The sequence below is a fragment of the Embiotoca jacksoni genome, unplaced genomic scaffold, assembly GCF_022577435.1.
Source record: "Embiotoca jacksoni isolate LCO1_2020_lvr unplaced genomic scaffold, fEmbJac1.0.p SCAF_13, whole genome shotgun sequence".
Taxonomy (NCBI): Eukaryota; Metazoa; Chordata; class Actinopteri; family Embiotocidae; genus Embiotoca; species Embiotoca jacksoni.
Genome location: NW_027185263.1, coordinates 14,892,762 through 14,915,530, shown reverse-complemented (window position 1 = coordinate 14,915,530; position 22,769 = coordinate 14,892,762). Strand labels below are relative to the sequence as shown.

Below are 22,769 nucleotides of genomic sequence, written 5' to 3'. Positions count from 1 at the left end.
TTCACTTTTTTTTTTCTTTCTGAATATTCTAAGTTTGCTAAGTGTGAGCAAATGATAAAGGAATTCTAACCTGAGCTTTGTTAAGCACTCTGTCTTTGGTGAGGTGAAATCCAAAATGTCAGCAGCCTCTCCTGTCAAACTGCAGGAGCTGCTTCAGAATCAATGTCGTGAGGACGGTTGAAACTATTTCTGTTGTGATTGACTGGCGTGCCAGCAGCCGAGCAGCCATCAACAGCTGCAGAAATAACCCCACATGGGGTTATAGCTGTTTGTTTTATGGTTTGATTTTTGTGGGTCAGGATGCAGAAGGAACATTACTTAGAAAGGAATATTTAACAATCTGCCAAAAACTGAATATCAGGGGACGCATACTGTTGAAACCAGGACATATTCATCTATTTCAAAGATTCCTCTGGACACCTACTGTGTCACTGAAACTGGAGACACAGGCTATATTTCAAGTCAACTGTCTTGACAGTTCCGACTGTGACAGAATGTGGAATGATTTTTGTCATTTAAGACAATCAAATAAATGGGCATTCCTTATTTGATCAGCAGCAGAGCACAGTTTAGTCAGTGAGCAAGAAAATGTCTAGATCTTGCTATATCCAAGACATAATTGAGCTTTGTTGCATTAGCACCGCCAGATATACTGTTTCATTCACTCTTTGAACCTTCGATTGCATCACCCTGCAGCATAATAGGCCCACTGTTCTTTCTGCCTCGGTCCCCAGTGCAATTAATGAAACCCTATATGTGCTCAAAAAAAAGCTAGAATTTGACTGCCGGTGTCTAAATCATTACCACCAAGCACAACATAATATAGACTGCAGTATATCAGAGGAATGTGCTTTCGTAATATTCAGACCATTTGTCAGGTAGTGGACAAATAATTTTGCTTCACACTATTAAACTAAGAAATGGGAAAGTCATTGTAGATAGAGTGCGAGAGAGAGATGGATTTGATGGGGGTTGGGAATAACAGTCTGACACGAAAGAAATTAATCCTCAATATCCACTGCTCCCAATGCACCTCCACAATTGCAGGCTCAGGCTGTCTAGTCCATTCATGAATCACTGGGCCTAGGAGACACGCAGGAGAAAACCACCAGCTCTCATAAATAAGGCAGGAACCTACTACTGTAGTGCCAATGAGTCATCCAGGTCTGTTCTCATTCAGTTTTCGAAAGGGGGGAAAGCATGACAAACCACCTCCAACACTTGTGCAAACCGACCATGGTTGTACTCTAAAAAAAAAACTAACCTCCCTGCCTCTGCTTCCATCAGCCCGGGAGCAGCATTAGCTACCATCACATCGTGATAACACACTTTAGTTATGAGGGAAGCTCTATGAAGATTAGATAAAGAACACATTTAATTTCCTCCTATTGATTGAGGGTGGTCGTGTGGATTTTGGATTCCGCGATCAATCGGCGATAAATAATACGTGGTGGTTATCGGGCGCAGAACATTTTTTATTTTTTTATTTTTTTTATTTGAACATGCACTAGATTTCTGGCCAACTCACCAGAGATGCTTCACATCAAAATGTCACTAAAATGCCACCAGGGAAATAGAGCTATTTTTTTCCTCATATGCCTCTAATGTCTGAAGGAAGAAAAACACAGCTGAATTTCTAGAGTGGCTGCTCATTATCTCCATCAAACAACGTGGTTAGGATGAGTCACGGTATTTGAAATTTGATGGCAGTAAAAAAAAGTTTAGGTTTACAACAGAGGACAATGTAGTTTTATTTTCAGTGTAGCTTCAGATTTCTGTAATTAGCAGAAGACCCTTGTTACATACTTTTGTAGCGGCTGTTGCAATGTATAGGAGCCTGAAACTTCACTAGTTTAAGCATCTTCTATGATAATCAAGACTCTTAAGACTCCTTTGTGAAACAGTCAGCACTCACCAACTCCACTGATATATAAAAAAAAAAAAAAAAAAAAAAAGCTTTGGGATGGTGCGCTAATAAGACCTCATTATTCACATGTTCTCAAGACATTAAGCATGACAACTTGCAGTGATTTTGCAATGCAAAACTTGCTGTATGTATAAATATATAAACTGTTCCTTGCACTCAGTGACATGGTGAAACCTTTTAGGGTTACTTGGCTTGCTACAGACCTCAAAAAGGCCTCGTAGCAGGAACCATTTTAAAGGCAATTTCGAACTATTTTTACATAATGATCGGGAAAACCTTACTGTACTTTTTTACTGCTACTTTGCAAAGTTAGATATGTATTTTTCATTGCCCTGAATATAAATTAAGAAAAGAAGATGAGAGTTGCAAACTATATAGCCTGCACACACTACAGTGTGTGACATGATTCAGTTCAGTGAATTATCGTTGCTGTGTTTCTGTCACATAACAAAATGAATAAACATGAGATGTCAACGCATGTTTTTCCCATCCAGTTAAATTATTTAATTCCCACTCGACGAGCTCCATGATACACACTGTAAGGAACTGTGTCCCTGGATACACCACACTCTATGGAAAGACCTGAAAAGTATTTCTTGCATTCGGGGTATAGCTTTATTTTGAAAATGCTTTGAGTTATGGCATGCATTATTTCGCCAAAAATCTGAAAAATAAATGTGCAAAATGAGTTAGGAGGCAGTCCACAGATGGGCTCCCATTAGATTGTGGGGACAATAAAATATTTCCAATCATAAAACACAGACTCACCCTTTAAAAATCCCTTCCACATCTATTAATTTTATTAATTGCAGCTTTGGGTGTTTTCTCTCCAGGAAAACAGAACATGGAATTAATAAACAGTTATCTACTTTGAGAAACCACTTTGTAGTTATAAATGTCAATAAAGATAAAATACTACTTCCTGCAAACTATAAATAATCTGCAGTTTTTCTTTCCTGTGTAAAGACGCAGGTGTCCAGTTTGTGTTATTAACTAAAATGCCCAATAAAGGTCATATTTTCAGAGCTCGAGGTCACTGGTTCGAGCACCGACAGTATGCCCATGGCTGGAGGAGTGAGATCCACGCTCCCGCTGCAATCGAATTCCTGTGATCTTCCGAAGTTATTTCCTTTCAGGTAGTACTGAAAAGGTCTAGCAGATGGTGATCAGTATTGACATTTAAGGTTGTTGTTGTTGTTGTTGAATGTTTTCAGGGAACAAATATGGCATCTGTTTGACACACACAAACATAACAGGCTTCCGGCATTTCCCAGTTAAATTAAAAACTGCGCTTTCATTTAATAGATGAAATAAAAAGGTCAAATAACCGAGCAAAATGCAGGAAAATTGAGGACTCATAGTTGACTCGGCCCAGTGGCCCCTGAGGTGTTGCAAACCGCCGCTATTATTTCGACTTATTGAAGTGTGGCCCTGTATCTTTTAGCGACAAAGGTTGGTTTGTGACTCTATAGTGCAGAAGCCACAAGCCTTTCACTGTGCTGATGGACAGGGTCAAATACCATGATCTGTATTTATCAGCGGGATGCTGCTCCTGTGCTGTAAATGTGATTTTAAAGCCTCTTTATCCTCTTTTTGAGGATTTGCAGTATAGCAGATCACATGTGAGTCCCTCTGCACTTAAGCTACACTATCAGCGGCTCAGTAGGCTATCCATAACACACACAACCCCCTTTCATTTTGTGTATTTTCTTTTTTGCATTTATGGAGGAGCTATACTCACTGGATACTGTTCAAATTCATGAAGCAATCTGCTAAGTGCCTTAACGTTACTACTTTAAGTCAATGAAAGTACTGTGAAAAAAATATCAGCACTGCATCTGTCTTTGTTGCCTAAGAAGCTCATTCGTAAATCACTTGTTCCCTCTTACAAACAAAGATTAGATAACCAGCAATTTATAGATAACATTATGGTGTAGTTTGTATTGGAATAAGGTACACGTTAAAGGCTTTTTTTATGTTTTCATTCCAGAAAGTCTTAAACTGCTTGTGTTTGTGGCAGGACACAGTGAAATGAAAACAGATGGAGACGGGAGGCAGCAGCATGTTTATTCATTTAATGTTGAAAACATCACAAAAAGTGACAGTTTGTCGATCGTATTAGGAGAGCTCTACTACGTCTAATACGTCCTTTGTGGTTGAGGTTCATTACAGGATACTCAAAAACTTTTGTTTACTAATGAATTAATAAACAAAAGCGGGTTACTGATCTGAACTTGATTTTTAGAGATCTGCTAGATCTCTAAAAATCAAGTTCAGATCAGTAACCCGCTGAAAGCACGCCGAAATCAAATGGAGATCAAATGCAGCATGGCACTGTAAAGCTACAGGCCTCTCATGGTAATTACAGAGCACTTTATGTTAAACATATACTAATGAATGTCCATTTTATTAGACCATGATCCAATAAGCCACCTTGTCTCTTCATTCACTGAAGATTAATTTACGTTATACTAGCCTATGACCGGCCACAAAAAAAAAAAAAAAGCATATTTGAATCGTAAAGGTTAGATTTGAATGCACTTGATGGCCTGTTGGTTCTGATACAAAAGCAACTCCTGGATATGTGTAGTTATAAATACCTGCTGATGTCAGAAGAATATGGAAATTGTATAAAATTTGTTGATCAGGGCTCATGGTTATTATTGTTACATCTCCCAAGCTTCTAAAGCTCCTCAGCGGTGTCATCTTATTGTAGAGATGGCTTTCTAACATGACATTATACAAGCTTACAAAAAGCAAAGGTAATATGTAAGTGAATCTATTTTGGCAGCATGTTCTGTAACCACCCAAACAGACTTCATAGGGAATAAAGAAAGTGGGGAAGCTGGAGGGCGAGGCAGGCAGTGAGGAATCATGGGCTGTCAGAACCGTGTCTGTCTAAGCTTCAGGAATCCAGGAAGCTAATGCTGTTTGATGTATTAACCATGATGGAGGGGGCAGTGTCTGTGTGTTCATGCACAGTCCTGTAAGGATTTGGGTACACTGTGCCTTGTGTGTGCGTGGGGTGGGGAGAGGGTGAGGGGTGGGGGTGGGGGGTTGTATGTGCATATGTGTGTGTGTGTGTGTGTGTGTGTGTGTGTGTGTGAGTTTGTCCCTGTAACGTGGATGTGCGTGTGCACTCGTTGACAAGTGGAAGAGGAAGGAGAATTGATGTTTGATGTATTAATCATGCATATGTGGGATTGAGAGGCTCTGTGATGGGTTGCTCGGGCACTGATTCTATCTTCAATCAAGGCTCATTTGGGCCCCTTTGTGTAAATGCTTAACATTGTTTAGCGGAAAATAAGCAGTCTGCCTATTTGTGTGTGCGGCATTTGAGACACAGGAGGAGGGGAGCGATGGGGGGCTGGAAGGAGTGTTTCTCAGATTTTTCATCTTGTTCATACATAAAGCATATTAGCAGTATTGTTTTCTACGAATCGGTTTTTGATATATTTATCAAGCGGCATTTAGTGGCCAAACATGAAGAGGAGACGTGTCGTTCCGGCAGCAGTAGAGTTAATCAATTATTGTATAGAAAAAAAAGGTATGACACTGATCTATATGCTATCATGATTTATCAGCTTCATGTCCCTTCATAGATTCAAGTTGAAGCTGCATGAAGTGCACTAATTAAGGCGGTCCATTTTAAAAGTATACAGGTAATTAGTTGTGCTTATTTTTCTTTCTCATTCAACCATCCACATCCAGGTACGAGTTCATAAAGTTATTGACGTGCAGAAAATAATTTGCCTTTTTCCAATTCACTTCGCCCACCTTAGCTATTGAAGAGGCACTCCTACTGTCTAAAATTTAATCCATGTTGCCTTTGGATTACAAATGTATTTCGTTTGACACTTTAATTCACTGCAGAGCTCTAGTTCTGTTGCCAGGCAACTCTGTTAAGGTGCACACAAAGGATCATTATGGATTTCTTGGGTGCAACTGTTAACTTGTACTTCTTTAAAAAGATATTGTACCAGTCTGTAGCCTGATAAAGCCTCTGTTTGCTTCCAGTATTTTTCTTGCGTGCCATTCAGTATAAAGCAGTCAATCTTTTCTTTATTCGACTAAATAGGCCTCCTTGCAAATAAATAAATAAATAAATCATTCCTGCCAGTAAATTCACCAACTCTGGGCTCCTGCTTCTTTTCAGCACTAGGGAAGAATCAAGTTGAGTGCCTCTTCTTATGCATCTATCAGACATATGTTACTAACCGGAGATGACAGCATGGCCCACAGTATTTAAATGGTTCATGGTGCTTGTACTCTGATGGCTACGATATGACATGATGAGCCATAAATATGTCAGATATGACTCAAATGAGCTCTGAAAGGATATGGCAATAGACTATTCATACTAGATATTCTGCTCTGGGGCCCTGTCTAAATCCCATTGTGGAGGACTCCACCAAAATTTCATCAGCAGATTAATCAAATCTGTCATCAATATCCTACCATATCTGTATCAAGTGCATTCCCTTGCAGTGTTACCAAAGCTGCAGACAGACACAAATATATATATATTTTTTTTAGGACTTCAAATTCAAAACTTCCTACATTGATATAGTTAAGACAGTTTGCTCAGATATTCTTTAGTGATACATATAATATTCAGAAGTGTTTAAATGTAACCAAGCCTTGGTGACGTCAAGTACATGTACAAATGTGGAAAACAACCCATCTGTTGTTCTGTGCCTGGAAATCAGTAGGGCATCTATTTTCTTTCTGGATGGAAGTTGTAAGTCATCTTTTGTTGAAAGCCTCCAGGAAGATCATTGCTCACTCGCAGACTGGTGTTGCGGAAAGGGGAGAGAGAAGGGGAGCGGGAATGCAAAAGGAGAAGAGATCAAAAGTAGGATCGGAGAGCGAGAAGTGCAGCAGGATTACATGTGCATGTCTGGCAAATGGGCGACGAGACCGAGGGCAGGACTCAATACTTGTGGGTGAATTTGTTTGCACTGCGACTGAGATGCTGGATTACAGAGCTCTTCTCACAAAAACACACGTTAACTCCTAAAAGGCCTCCACACACAGAGCGGCTCACTCAAACAGTGTAATCTCTTCATCTGATGAGTTTGATATGTTGTTTTTCTGCCTCGTTTCACCGCGCCGTGGTCTTCTCAATATCCGGGTCTGCAGAAAGAGAACACATTGCCTGTTCATAGCCAGAGATGAAGAAGGTCACCATGAATCTAATTAAGCATGATGTTTCAGTTCCTTGATAAGATGGCGGCACACGAGGGCTCCCCATCCAGTTGCATCGAAAGGATTACTTTGAGTGCAAGAATAAGATGCAGACCAAAATCGTCCAGCTCTCAGAATGTATTGCCAATCGGGACATCTCGGATGCCGGGTAACAAATCAAGACAAGCGAGACCGTGAGAGATGCTATTAATAGCGCGGCATACGTGTCGACGGGCACGCACGCGCACGCGGTGAGATACCGAATTGCACACTCTCATGCACATACTAGAGGAAGTTTTAAGTATGGTTGAAGGCTTTTTCATCCCTCTCCCCAATCCAATTATGTCCCAGTTCAAACAAATGCAAGTATATGCATGCTTTTCAGCCAGATGCGGCAGCAATAGAGATATTAACTCAGAAGATGGGAAGTTTGAGAGGCAATAAGGTACCCAGCAGGGAGTGGGTATTGAGGATTAATTTCTGTCATGTCTGATTCTTTACTTCCCCCATCAGCCCATCTTCTTCTCTGTCTATCTTTCGCCTTCAGGCATTATTAGCTCCTGAAATGTCTTTCGCAGAGACCGTTTCGACGATGCTTATTTTACAGGATATCGTAGGACACGGAGAAATAAGATATATGAAATAACATTGACAATTTGCAACGTGTATCCGAAGTATCAGAAACCTGAAGGAGGTTCTTGACGTAAACCTTGTTCAACTGAGTTCACCATTCTTTGCTGACACGAGTTCACTGACAAATTGTATAGTGGCCCACAGACAGCTATTAAGGTGTGGTGACTGCAACTTCTGCTCTGGGCTTAAAAACACTAAATATCGATTGGTTTCACAGAACTTCAAGCAACTGCTCACAAGGATAAACACATAGAAAATGTATTGTGAAGTGCAAATATCACTGATAATCCATGTCAGACAAGGCTGTGAATTGATACCAAAAAAAGCCCCAAGGTTTCAGTAGTATATGCCAACACTCCAAATGAGCCTGTGGCTGTGACCCGTTTCTCCTTACTATCAGCATGGTGGAACACGGGTCCATTGACTTTACTCCTTTTCCCGACTCTCTGTTAAAGTATTGCCCTTAAATTCTGTTTGTCTTTAATCCAGTTTTGTTTAGCACCACAGCTCTCACAGATTGAATTGGAAACTTGCCCTTGGGACATTTATTTAGATAAAAAATAGAGCTAGTGCTGACCATTAGAGGGCTCTGAACCTATAGGCCAAACACACACACAGACTGCAATTGGCAAAACTGCCAAAGCGTCTGCTCAGCAACATTCCAGAGCATGACCAGATGTGATCTGACAAACTCCGGGCCAATTCCAGACAGTTATGTAAAATGTGGTTTCTCTTGCTTTTGGCATAAAATAAATTATGGACTCTACTTTAAAGTTCCAAAAACAGATGCTGGCTCGAGTTTGTAATATTAGATCACCATAATATTTTTTTTATACATGCAGTACAGTGATGGGGGCTTAATTAGAATACATTGCATGTCATTGCCGTGGTAAAGGCTTCTATCTTTGTCAATGAATTCAGATCCTCTCACTCCCATAAAAAGGAGTAAACTTTCCACTGGTGGAGTACTGAATGTTTCTCCAGAGGAGCTTCACAAAAGAGGCTAGAGCTGTGCTTGTTTCAGAGGTGCACAGTCACACAGTGCAAATATATGCCTCCTAAAATATCCTGCTGAGGTCAGATGGTGTCAGGTGAGAGATGAAACCAAATTTCTGTGAGTATTAAAATCACTGTCACTGTGTTTTTCATGTGTGGTGATGTGAATCCATAGTTCGAATGGTGGGAGACAGCGATCCTCACAACAACATATTATAAAGAGAGCTGCCACTGTCTTTGTAGTGTTCCCACTGCACACGCTGTTTATAAATTAAAGCTGTAGTATATTGTATATGCAGATAAAATTAAAACTAGATCACCTTCTATGTAGAGTTTAGCCCTCACCCTAATGAGAACAAAGATTAAATTTCCTTAAATAGTACAGGTTTCTCAACATCTGTCTACCTCCGTGCTTCTCACTTCTCACCCGGCCCTATCCAACAATGTAGCTGCCGCTCTGATTGACAGCAGTTCTTCTCTAAATGCAAGCGTTGGTGTGGAATTATTTAAGCTGCAAATATGCTTTGGCCTCCAAGAGAGAGTCGACGCCTGGGTCAGCAGATCAGTTAAAAAAAAAAAGAGTTGTTTTTTTAAGTTGTTTTTTTTAGCTTAATCACTCAAGGAGAAAGTGATGAATCTTTAAATCTGAAGGAGAGGATGCAAACATGAGCTCTTCGCATACACTCAACTGGTGCAGCGCTTTATTCAGTGTTTCCCATAAAACAAAAATCACAAACAATGGACAAATGAATACAAACATTTGAGGTCACAATCTCTTGACTCTTCAATCAGATGGAATGAAAGAAAAATGAAACAATATTTCAATAAAAGCACACCAAATCCGTGTACATTTTATCTGCCGCTATTTATTATTCACTTGCGGTATGTTCTGGTCTTTGCATTCTTTGTAGTTGTAAAGTGTATTTGGACCATGTTGCATGGTGATTCAGCACTTATTTTTAATATATATCTTTATATTTAAAGTTCACAAGTGGGGAAAACAAAATATCTGAATTTGTAGCAGAATGGCCAAAGCAGTAACATTTTTCTTCCCTTTGAGGCAGGCGAAAGCTCCTGCTGTTCCTTTCCATCTTTATATTCTTCTGACTCTTTTCTTCTCCTCCTTCATTTCAACCTGTCAACTTACAACATATTTTCTGTGTTTTGGACATTGATTCATTGTCTGGTAGCACTTTCCTTGCAAACCCTCAACTCCCCCCCCAAAAAACACAGTTCTTTTCATAAGATTTCCTTTTGGCCTCTATTAGCCCATTCATATTAGCATATTTAGTCCCCACAGTTTTAGACAATGAGAGTGTCACTCGAAAGACATCACAATCTAAACCCTAAACCAATCAAAACTTTAATCCTGTGCCCTTCCCAATTAAGTTTCACCACTGATCCTTTCTCTGGCTTCCCCAAAGCTCATCCCTCGCCCCCAAATCTCTCCTGACACCGAAGAATATTACATTTGTGTTTCCCCATTCCATCATCTTATTTCATTATGTCAGAAAAATACCAATTAACCAAAACCATATTGTGCATTAAAAAAATCAGCTCTGACAATCTGCGAATGTTCTGAATCTGTGGTAACTTTAACATTACATCCACAAAAAGTGAAATACATATTTTTTTAATTGACAAATCTATTGCAGTTTGACTGAAGCGCAAACAAAAGGATGAGATGGATATTAGGTAAAGAGTAAACATGTTAAAATAACAGTCTGTCATACAGTCATGATGCTGAGAGTGGCAGGTATTATATAACTTTATTACATCAGCAACTGTGGCTGAGAAATAGCAGTCGAGATTCCATATTTTAGAGTTTGTTTTTGTGGTTTTGTGGTTTTGTCAATGTTCATGTACACGTGTGCCATCATTAAAACAACACACAATATCTCCACATGTCGCCTGCGTAGACAAAGACTTCATCAATTAGTTCTGCGTAGACCTGACTCTCCACTGCACTCCTCCACCTGTGTCAGAACAGATGATTGCACCACCAGGGCAGTCCTGGCATGCCCCTAAAATTACCAAATGGGAGCAGGTGTGTGTGTGTGTGTGTGTGTGTGTGTGTGTGTGTGTGTGTGTGTGTGTGTGTGTGTGTGTGTGTGTGTGTGTTTAGGAGGGGGGGAGGCTTATGTTCACATAACTACCCAGTTTCCCATGAACAAGAGTAGAGCACAGAAGAAGATTACTTTCCAGATTTGTTTTTGTGCATTGGAAGCTTTTTACGCTCTCATCAGCCGCTAAATGAACATAATTGATTTCAAACCAGGTCAGCGGAGGTGTGAGGTGGGAGGTATGTGTGTGTGTGTGTGTGTGTGTGTGTGTGTGTGTGTGTGTGTGTGTGTGTGTGTGTGTGTGTGTGTGGCTGTGGCTGTGGCTGTGTGGCTGTGGCAGTGGCAGTGGGACAGGATCACTGCTGAATGATGCCCCGCAGCCGACAGCAGCAAACCGACCAGAATCAGTTTCATACACTCGCTTGAAATGTGTTTCTATAGTGAGAAGTGTTCTTGTAATGGGGGGTTGGGGCGGGGGGAGAAAAAGCCATCCATAGCTCATTGTGGGACAGAGAGGCTGACGGAGATCTTTTTGTCAAGGGGTGATGCATTCACACCAGCACTCCCACTTCCTGTCATATGGAATGGCATGAACAGTCAGATTTGTCATTAGATGTGGCAGCTATATTCACACTTGGTGGGTCCTGCTGCAGTAATACTTGGTATTACTGTGACAACATTATGGTATTTCAAGGCCAGCGCTCCCATTGAAATCAAATTCTCTCTGTAGTGTAAAAAAAAAAAAAGAAGAAAAGAAATACTCCAGAAAAGGCGGCGGCACAGACAGTGAAGAATGCAAATCCAGTCTTGCCTATCAAGACCATTAAGGTCTATGTGATTGTTTTTTAATGCATTCATTCCAGTGCTTTTTTCTCTCTCTCTCTCTCTCTCTCTCTCTCTCTCTCTCTCTCTCTCTCTCTCTCTCTCCATTTACAGTACACGAACAAAGGGGACTTCTGGTCTTTATCCACCCCTCACCCTCACCCCTCCCCTGTCTGATCACTTCATCCTCCACCCAAACCCATGCTGACTCCTACTGCACTCTTTCCCCCTCCCCGCCTCACGCTTATGTTCTTCCCTCCCCCTCTCCAGCGTGTCCCCTAGTTTTCTGGTAGCTGTGTCTCTTTGATAATCCAAGACTCTTTGAAGACTCCAATTCCACGCTGCTTGCCTTGGAGCTATTGCACCTACAAAAACAACTGTGTGTGTGTGTGTGTGTGTGTGTGTGTGTGTGTGTGTGTGTGTGTGTGTGTGTGTGTGTGTGTGTGTGTGTGTGTGTGCGTGCGCGCGCAGAGAGAGAGAGAGCAGTGGATGGGAGGAGAATGGAGGACATAATGGTAGAATGAAAAATAAAAACAGTTCCATATGCATTTCCTTTGCAACCGCTTCAGTCTTTATGATTTTATGCTTGCTGCATACACTGAGAGGTGCACTTCTTCATTGTCATATTTGTTGGTGCAGCTCATTTTTTCTGTGCCTTCAGAGGCAGCAGCTCATTGATTCCTGCACACACGCCCAAAATGCCAGAGCCAGGATGTACTCACAAACACTTTAACTGAATGGAAATTCGAGGTCCCACGTTGGGGGAAACTGTCCCAGGCTATCAAAAGAGGCACATTTTCTAGCTAATGTTACACTTAGACTAACACAACATGTAGATACTGTAGGTTTTTGCTGTATACCAGCGCAGAGACGTTTGTCCCGTTAGATCTCGACAAAAAAATAAAAAATTCTCAGCTTTTGTCGGTTGCTGCAGATAAGTTAATTAGAGAAAATTAGTTGGCTACACTTAAAATTCCAGTGATCAAAAACAATCATGACAAAAAAAAAAATTCGTCCATCCACTTCCCCTCCACTTTGCATCGCTGCCTCCTCCTCTTACCTTTCGCTCAGTGTGGTTGCTCTCGGTGACTCCGTCTCCATTTCTCCATTGTTTCAGTCTCAATCTCCTTCCCCTCTCCTTCCATCTTAGTCTCCAGCCCTCCCTTTTTGTCTCTGTCATCCTGCCTCTCTCTGGCAGAGGAGCTTGCCATTGGGATTTAGACGAAATTGAATTGAATTATGAAGGAATTTCTCTGCAGTACGATTGGCATCATTTCCTCCACACAATAGAACATCATTCTCATATCTCTCAGTGTGAGGGAATGAAAATAGGCCGTGCACCATTCTTTCTCTCATCCTTTTAAATTGAATTTTTCATATCACAGGGGCACTGAGACATCAGCCGTTTCCTTTAACATGGCCAGAAAACCCATTTCATAATATCAGAGACACATAACTGTGATTCAATAGGAGAAGTCTGGCTTCCAGCACCAGTACACATACGATATACCTGAACTCAGGATAGATAAACAGGGCCACATAGGTTTATCTGCAGCTTGAAAAGTTGAGGGTATTCCAGGAGAATAGACTATTGCTGTTTGGCTTCACAACTGGTTAAAAGCGCTCCATTGTAGACTAACTGAATACAGCTCGCACTCATACCCCTATACATTCCTTTCTCCCCTCTGGGCTCTACATATAACATGCAGCACAGTGTGCATTATTTGCCTTCTAAAGCCTCCCATTTCACCAGTTTACTTTTATTAGTAGAATAAAGTTACTGCTCCCTAATTGTCCTTTGCAGAAGCTGTGTTTTCTGCTCGCAAATTGCACCCAAGGTACAGCAGTGTGGCAATGACTGCGTTTAGTTAGCTATCATCCCTGATCACGAGTCTTTCTTCAAAGTTATGAAAGTGAGGCCATCGCTGTGCTTTGCTCCTCCAACTGCAATTCAGGGATGTTCAGCGTCTTTCTCTGGCCGCAGTGACTCAGCTTGAACAATACCGCTGTGTAATAAAAAATTTTAATAAAGACATTTAGCAACAAACATACTGTGACACATACGTTGTTATCCGGCGGACGTGGGAAACAACAAGCGATTTTACTTCTGTTGTTGATTGTTTTTGCTTTTGGGAAAATAACATTCTCCTGACATAGTCCTGGAATATAAAGTGGTAATATTTTTATTTATTTTTCCAGCAAGTAGCATATCTATTTTTTACTCCTCCACGCCAATTTAGCACATGTCATTATTCAGCGCTGCAGGAAAATGGATAACAAGATTGATTAAAAAGGATTAGTTTATGATTAATTCATAAAAATGATGCAATATTTGACTGTGATCCGGATATGTTTTAGCCACAAAGTAGCATAAATTTAGATGCAATCAGAGTGGCATAAATGGGGTATCAACCACTTTGTCTTAAAATTTCAGAGGTTAATGCCGCCAAGATTAAATGCTTTATCAAGCCTTAAATCTCAAGTTCCATATTTAAAAATTTACAATTATTAATATTCATAAGAAATAGGGAGGAGGGTACATCTGTTGAACCACCAAAGTGTTATTCTCCAATAATAATAATATTGATAACAATAATGTCATCCTGTGTTCAATTTGTTAAAAGTATTTTAGTTTTATGTGAATACCTCACTGCCTCTACACCACATGGATTGTGTCTTGTCGTACAGCCATCCACTAATATCATGCTTCCTAAGCGAAACAATACAATTTGGTTAAAGTATGTACAGTGCAGTCACCAGCTTGATCACCAAATGTTCCCCCTGCAGATCAGTCCAAACACAAATGCAAACTTGGAAGCACAACACATGGATTTCAAGCACTAAATCTAACTCACCTACGACTCTGCTGGGAGTTTGCACCAAACGTGGCAGAGAAGATGGAACAGCTCTCCCATCTGCATGAGTACCAGCAGCCCCCGTTGCACTGGCAATCAGTGAGGCTTGGCTGGATGACAGGACACCTGACGGCAGAGTGGTGTCAGGTAGCTCCAGGGCAGCCACAATGGACTGGGGACTCAGTGCAATATGAGAGCATAACAGTAGTGGGGTCTGCCATCCCATCAGGGATCAGTAGTGCAAATCAGCAGTGGCAATAGAGACACTCCACAGTCACCAAAATGCTGCCTGTGTTGCTTATTAGCCCTGCAGGAATCTCTTTTTATCCCTTCATCCATGCTGCAGGCAAATACATTATTTTTGGTTTCAAATCCAATCTTTAGCACCGACTGCGCCGACTGTTACGTGCAAGTGATTAGATATAACCATTAACCCATCTGCGTCCGTTGTCACGGAAACAACATAGGCGTGAGTACATTCACAAACTGGTGGTGCATTTTTCCAATACAGACACAAAACAGCGAGCCACAGGCTGGGGTGAATAATGGAGATGTATCCTCTCGCTCTTCACACCATACCAATATCTAGTCTCAGTGCAGAAGTCCTCCATCACAGCCGACAACATTAGAGACAGAGGTGGTTGATGTATGGTTTTCTGCAGCAGTCGCAACCAGCTAACGGGGCTAACAGCTCTCTGGACGTGACGTCACAGTAGCGTGTCAAATAGAGAATGATGTAAAAGGTAGCTTGAAAAGCAGATTTTTAAATCGGATATCAACTCCCTCATGAATTTGGTTTAAATCTGATCTGATGAATGAAATATTTATTCGGATGTCTCAGTGTGCCCATTTAATATGGACTGTCAGTCTCGTCATAACCGAAAATGCACTCTTAATTTCAGACCAGCAGGCTTCTCTTCCCTTAACCTCAAGCTCGTGATTTAACTCACAGAGCTCATCACTTGATATTATCTGCTTCAAACTATTTCACTGCTTATCAGTTCAACCATAACCAGAGCTCGTTCTTTTGTGTCCCATTGATTTGATATCTGTTTGATGTTTTATCTGATATATTCGTCAATTTATCACATGAAAACAGTCCAATCCTGACAACTCACCCCACTGCATAGATGTATAGTGAGTGTGCATATGCTATACTGTATATCGGCTTCTGCAAATCAATAAAAGGATGAGAGAATGTGTAGCGTTCACGAGCTCAAATGTCTTTTCTTATCGACGTTTTTTTATATTACATCAATAGTTCTGTTAATTAACATCGGTAAAATCAACTTACATAACAGCCTCAAATAAAAACACATCAAAATGCTTTCAATGTACCTTCTTTTTTTTCTTCTCCTTGCTGTTTGTTTTCTTTGAATTTGACATTTGGTCATCGTAAATAATGCAGGAATACCAGCGTTCCACCTGGCTGAATATTCACCATGGGGCTGGAAACAACACTTAGCTCCAATTTTAGCAGAACAGATGTCCACACGCTTAGATCCATGCAGTATATCACTTTTATTTAAAGGTTGTGCCATGTGAGATCTGATGAAGGTATGCTATATTGATATACTGCAAGGATCCAAGTGTGTGGGTATCTGTTCTACCCTGTTTGTGACATTTGGTCATCAACAATCCCAGGATAGGGTTCACGTATTGCGTTGTCAACTTAAAAAAAAAAAAAAAGCTCAGGCATTGACCCATTTTTTTTTTTAAATTACCACTATTATGTACCTGCGAAGTAGCAGACAGGAAATAAAGAAACAGATTGTCGTTCAGTGGGCTGTGTTTTCAAGTGAATTGGGTTCAAGGCATCCCGGCTCTAAGGGAATAGGTAGGGTGGTTTGGGTGTCGATAGATCAGCCGTACTGAATAGCTTGAAGCAAACAGGTGAACGTACAGTCCCAGCCGCTCTCTCTTTTTCCTGTTGTTATCAGGCTGAGGCCGTGGGAGACTGCCGGCCTGCCATAGTTTAAAGAGGAAATTTATGTTAAAAAAAATAGTGCACTTGAGCATTTTAAATTTTACACTCGACCATAGTCGTGTCATGCATACAATAATGAAATGAAGACGTAATAACATTATTATCTAATTGAGGGCTTCTCTTTCGGGCTGCCAATATTGAATATTAATATGGAGCTGTGACCATGTTTGGCTTGAAATTATTCCATGGTAGCAAGTTATAGATAATATATTTTTCAGTCTGAGATAAAAAAAAAAAAGGAGGCTCTAGGTAGGCAGAGGGTGATGGCTGTTTATCACAACATTAAAATGTGTCCTGGGCGTCTTGTGAAGACAGAATCCTGCTGTATCTTTCCATCTGCTTTTAGGATTGCATTATTGTAAACGAGGCCATTTTTGCCCCATCTAAATGGGGTTATGAATTCAGATGTCATCGTAAATGTCCCCCTCTTTCATTCGCAGCCCTGTAGCTTTTACTCCTACAACAATGCCCAAACAATCCCGCTCTCCCGCCTCCAGTCTCCCAGAATCTAATCCGTCTGCTTGTCCCCTCCAGCCAAAGCGCCGCCCGTGTCTGCCTGACCAACTCCCCGTTCCTGCTCAGCCTCCCCTTTCCATCCTTCCGTTCTTGCCGCATCCCTGCAGCCCCCAAGGCCTGGCAAAGGATTTGTGCTCTGACTAAAAGGAGAATCTATTTCCCATCTCTGCAGCCTTAGCTAGTTATCATACTCAGGAAACATGCTGACTCTCTGGAGTGATGCCTTGAGGAGAAGTTTAAGCAATAATCCATATTTGAACAACTAAATGCCCCCTCACATTTCAGTCGTCGTCGAGCCTGAGAGACGACTAGTCAGAATTTGAGAACGCACCATTGGCATATATAATTTGTCTGGTCCAGTCACATCAGTCAATAGCAAGTTTATTGAAATACCGCAGAAAAACTCATTGTCACCTGGTCTGATGGAGTCCTGTGTTGAGAAGTAAGGTCCATTTTCCCCATTTCTACTGGAGTATTTTCAGAACTTGAATGAGATCAATCAATGCAATTTATATTCTTCTTCAGTATTAGAAACAGCATGTTCTTACTTTGTGTTTTTCCCTTCCACACATAGCTGATAAGCACATTTTTTTTTTTTACAGTTGAAAATGTTTTATGTGTAGCTGCACCAATCAAAGAGCATGTTTAATAGGAAGAAAACAAACCAAAACCTTCCATCGTCCTGTTTTTTTTCTCATTTGTGCACCCACCACACAAATCACTATCTGAATCAAAGACATAAAAAGTCACAGCTTTTCTTGGGTTTCAAGAATATTGTTTCTGAAAATGTGGTTTTTAAGTTCTGTTAAATGTTCCAGATAATCAAGAAGTCCGAGACAGCTCTGTACTATTTACGGTTTACGGGTGTAGTTTTGGAGCAGCACTGCAGGAAAAAAGAAAAGAAAAGACACTCTAATAGTTATTATTTCGATGAAAGTCTGAGGTGCATCGATGCAGTGGGAAAAGTATTACAGGTTGACGGGTTGATGGGGAGATGAACAGGTTTCAGGAAACATTTCGAAGTCCACTAACGGTATTAAGAACATGGTGTTGATGGCACTTAGAGCAGCTCTAAAAGCATTTCTCAATATCTGGTGTGTACGTAGTAAAAAAGCTGACGGTTCAAATGATTTCTGCCATGGATTTGTTTGCCAGAAAAGGGGTTGAACGGTGGAAAGCGCAGCCCCATTGTATCGATTGGGGCCGACTCGTGTAGCAAGGGTGGGGAGGTGGTGGGAGGAGGGGGGGGGGGGCAGGCTTGTTCTGCTGTATCAGTGCTTTCCTGACTTTTACGAGAGGTGCTCATGTGGGGTGGGGGCGGTGTGTTGGTGGGGAAGAGTGTGTGATTGCATGTGCCCTATAAGGAGTCATCTTTCTGTTATGGATGGGTGGTAAGTAGCCATTAGTAAACTGATCTTTGGAAGAGGAAATTTAATGGTATCCTAACTGTATTTACAAGCCATTCAATTTGATAAAAAGTGTGATCTCCAATGATTTATTATATGTTGCTTTGCTCTTCTTCAAGCTATCAAGTTCAGGTTCATCTGTTAGTTCATTCATTCATTTCCTTTCTCGTTCTTTCATCGAATTTCATCAGCATAAACCAACATAGCACATCCAATAATCTTTTCTAATGCCAGAAAAATAAAGCCTGTCACAAACTATATTTCCAGTGCTCTGTTTTGATCTTTTGGTTAGTCTTATTTAGCTCCTTCTTGGGATCCTTTTTTAGTTAAATTCTGGAAATATTGCATAACTTTCTGCTCAGTTAGACATGAAAAGCTGGGGAAAGAGAACTATTAAAATATGGCGAAAGGAAGTAGCTCACTGGGGCTACTGATTAGTGTACCAATCATTGTCATCAGAATTAATTTGGCAGTGGCAGATTTAGAAAATGAAACTTTTGTCTGACTAGTAATGATAATAACAGCGGTAATATTGTTCACATTCTCAATTTCTGTGACCCCCTGAGACACCTGTTTTATAATGGTTGCTTCAATGCCCATATAAATGCATAGGTAATGTCTCCACACATAAGAATCTCTGCATATGCTGGCTTTATCTATATACAGGAGCTGCTTCTATTCAGTTGTTAAAGGGACTTGTCTGACTTCTAGGATGTAATACATTGGTGTAAGCCTTCCAGTCGATTATTTCAAGTCGACAGTCTCCTCTCCTTCCACTATCTATGTGTTACTGTTTTCAAAACCTCAGGAAACAACAACAACAACCCTCCGAGCCAGCCAGGCTCCACCCACCTATTGCTCACAGCTTCAGTCCTGGCTGTGATTATAGTCTGGAAACCCTGTTGACATTAGGATTGCTCAGCCACTCTATAAGGCAGACCAATCAGTAGAAGTCAAGCGTTTGTTTCTAAATGTAATTCCTATGATAGAGTTTTGGTATACAACATACATTATATGGTGGTCAATACTGCGCCAGACCCATAAACTCACATAGTGAATATGGGTCCGGTAATACCGGGCTACCTCTTACTTTTTAAGTTTGGAACATACAATAATGCAGGCCTGCTTGGTTCTTTTTGGTCTTTTCTGGAGTTTAGTCATTTTAACATCAGTGCTCGCCTACCCGCATGCAAAATGTTCACCAAGATGTTTGGCCTGACACTACTTTGCAAAGACACTGGTGCTACAAGATTGTGCTTGGCTTAAAGAAATACAAACAAGCCAGAGTGTTTTCTTAAAAATCCATTCCCCTACACCAGAATGATACATGGGTGCAGCCACACCCCTCTCCAGCGCTGGCATAGCACGGTGAAGAGAGGTCTGGCTTTGTCAGACTAAAAAACAATTGGCAATAGTGCACATAGCACTTGTGCCTTATTATTGTAGTTATACTTCTGTACATACTGTACCTTACCTCCACCTGGAGCCCCTGATAAGATGGAAAATTAATAAATTAAATGCACACCTTTACATTTTTCACCCAGGATCAATACCTGCTATTTTACTATCTTGGTTAAGGTGGACAAAGTTTGACATGTCATACAACTTCAACATGCTAGAATTCAATCTGTAAAAATACTACACATGCTGCACATACACTTATTTTTTTATACAGTGCATATAGAACGATTTTGATCATCCATTACTTATACAGGCTAGCATCATACAGCATATTTAAAAGCATGCCCCATATTTAGATATTTAAATCATGTAGTATGGAATATATTGTACTTTAGTCGTATTCATTACTGCTGCTGCTAATTTGCACACTCGTATTATTGAAGTCAGTAACCTCACTCAGTTAATATATTTCTACTTTATATAATCTTCGGAATAATAATCGTGCAAAAGGCTATTTAATATTTAGGAGTGTTTAATATTTAATGCTATTTTCTGGCTGTCTGAGAGCAGCACAGTTCGGACAGTCGTCTTAAATGGGTGAGTTTTGAACTGTAACATTTACAATGCAGCCATAGTGAAACCAAAAAGGGAAAGTTTAGTTGGAGCAGTTGCGTCTGTACGTTCAGGGAAGTCATGTGTCGTCTCTCTCTTTTTTAGCATCCCCATCGGCGAGTGACCTTTTCTACTGCCAACCCAGTGCAGGACCTGCAGGATGCCTCTCAGCACAGCTACTATGACAGCGGCTTGGAGGAGTCAGAGACTCCCAGCAGTAAGTCATCGTCTGGTCCTCGCATCGGACCTCTGACCCTGCCTGAAGACCACTATGAGAGAACCACTCCAGATGGCAGCATTGGAGAGACCGAACACCCGGAAAACGGTACAATGACAATCCCATCCATTCTGCCTCGTTCTTTATGAATATGTATTGAAATGTAAATGGCTCTAATAGGCTCTTGTGAGTGTGTGTGTGTGTGTGTGTGTGCTGCTGTTGGTGATGCAGACATTTGTGGGAGATTTGTTTGTGCTCTGTGGCCGTTTCACAGCGGAAATGTTGTGGCACCTGTGACGCTGACTTGCTGCCGTTTGCCGATGACTATGTGAAATGTTATTGGGTTTTAAGCAGATCTGTGCTCGTGTGTGTGTGTGTGTGTGTGTGCGTGTGTGTGTGTGTGTGTGTGTGTGTGCGTGTGCGTGTGTGTGTATGTGTGTGTGTGTGTGTGTTTGTTGCTTCAAGGCCAGAGTAAGCAGTGTCTCCATCCCCCTCATCAGCAGGTCCTCTGTCAGACATCCTTAATGACCCTCTCTCACAAGTGTGCTAATTAAAAAGCCCAACTAATGGAGCATTTGCCCTCTAAATAAATCTGAACCATGACATCTGTGCAGGCAACACTGTGTTTACTCAAAGCATTTTCTTACCTCTACTTGGACGCTCACTGACACCGCAGCTTAGGTGTGCAGGTGCCATCATTTCTAGGCTCGGTAATCAATCCACAGGCTGAACACTGATGGCCTCAGCGTAGGTCCGTATTAGAAAAAAATATATCATAGCCGAAGCTGTAACTGCCATTCTGTGAACTGCATGTCATAATAACAATTTTGCTGCCTTAAGCTGCCAAACATAATCCATTCCCTGTCTTGTAACACGCTATGATAAGTGATTCACATGGTACATTTCCAGTTATTTTAGTACTTAGCATTGCACTGCTCGCCGGACCAGACACTTTTCCCCGGTGATATTTCGTTGCTCACCAAGAACATCTTCTCCTTATGTCTCTATATCATTAGTTTGTTGTATCTATGTGGTTTCATCTCAAAGGCATGCAACGGCTCTGCTTTTTGTGCATAAAGTATGGATTTTAAGGTTCAGGCTTTTACTGTCCTGTGCAAAACGGGAAAGGTATCGGCAAGGACGCGGTGGAGTTCGCTGATCAATGCTGTCAGTAACGTTGACTCCCTGTGAGTGATGAACACACAGACGTATCTATTATCAGTGGGACTGTACATCGTGAGAGCAGAGAGATTTCTGGCTTCTTTTTTTTTAGAGGAAGGAAGAAGGGAAAAAAAGGCCTATTTCAATCTCAAGCACTCCCAAGTTGCAAAACATCGCTGGATCAAAGGCTAAAATGTGTCACCGTCACGCCAAAACAGCAGATGACAAAGTTATATTATTAGCATAGCGTCTTGCATTGTGATGCATTGCCTCTTTGCGAGACAACTGTGTTGGATCTCATTAGTTAGTTTATTCATCTCTATTGCAAATGTTTATTTGTTTGTGTCAATTAGTGACACCATAAATCAAGAATGGAAAGGGTGGCGGGTGCAGGAGAGGATGAGTCTTGCGAATACTGCACTTCCCTCCGGCCATATTGAGGTCAGAGATTACTCAATATCCTGTTTAATAGATAGATACAGTCAATCTCTATACAAACTAGTTGTTGATAGTCCGGGAGTATGCAGCTGACTGAATTATTTCCATTTTCTTCCCGAACTACGGACGTGTAATATATGCATTTTCTATTTTTTTTTTTTTTTTTTTTTTTACTACTGTTGTGGCTTTTTATTGTGTTTTTACCATCTGTAGAACACAGGTTTTTGTGCGACAGAGTGCTCTTTGTTGTCAGCTGCAAGAGAGCAAGATTGTGAGTGGAGATGGAGCAGTTAAAGAATGAAAAGGTGGCACAAGATGGGGGAGATGTTAGACTGTGACAGGGAGCGGGGACTAAGAGTCTCTGACAAGCCAGCAAAGCCCATAGGATGAGCTCATAGGAGATGCAAAGATGAACCGCTAACCAAGGATAGACCTAATTAAAATGTGATTCCCACTTCAGGGAGATAACAGCGAGCCCACATAAAATGAAAGATTAGACAGAAAAATCAAATGAGACAGAGGAATTCCTCCCCAGCTCCACCTGAATA

At 41.0% G+C, this 22,769-nt stretch overlaps 1 protein-coding gene across 1 annotated transcript in view; it reads left to right on the top strand.

Moving 5' to 3' along the window:
• Window positions 1-22,769, top strand: part of pcdh1a (protocadherin 1a) — an 82,422-nt gene that overhangs the window by 41,461 nt on the left and 18,192 nt on the right. The window contains exon 4 of the mRNA XM_069146840.1: window positions 20,511-20,730. Within this exon, the coding sequence (XP_069002941.1) occupies window positions 20,511-20,730 (220 nt within the window). The remainder of the gene's footprint in view (window positions 1-20,510; window positions 20,731-22,769) is intronic.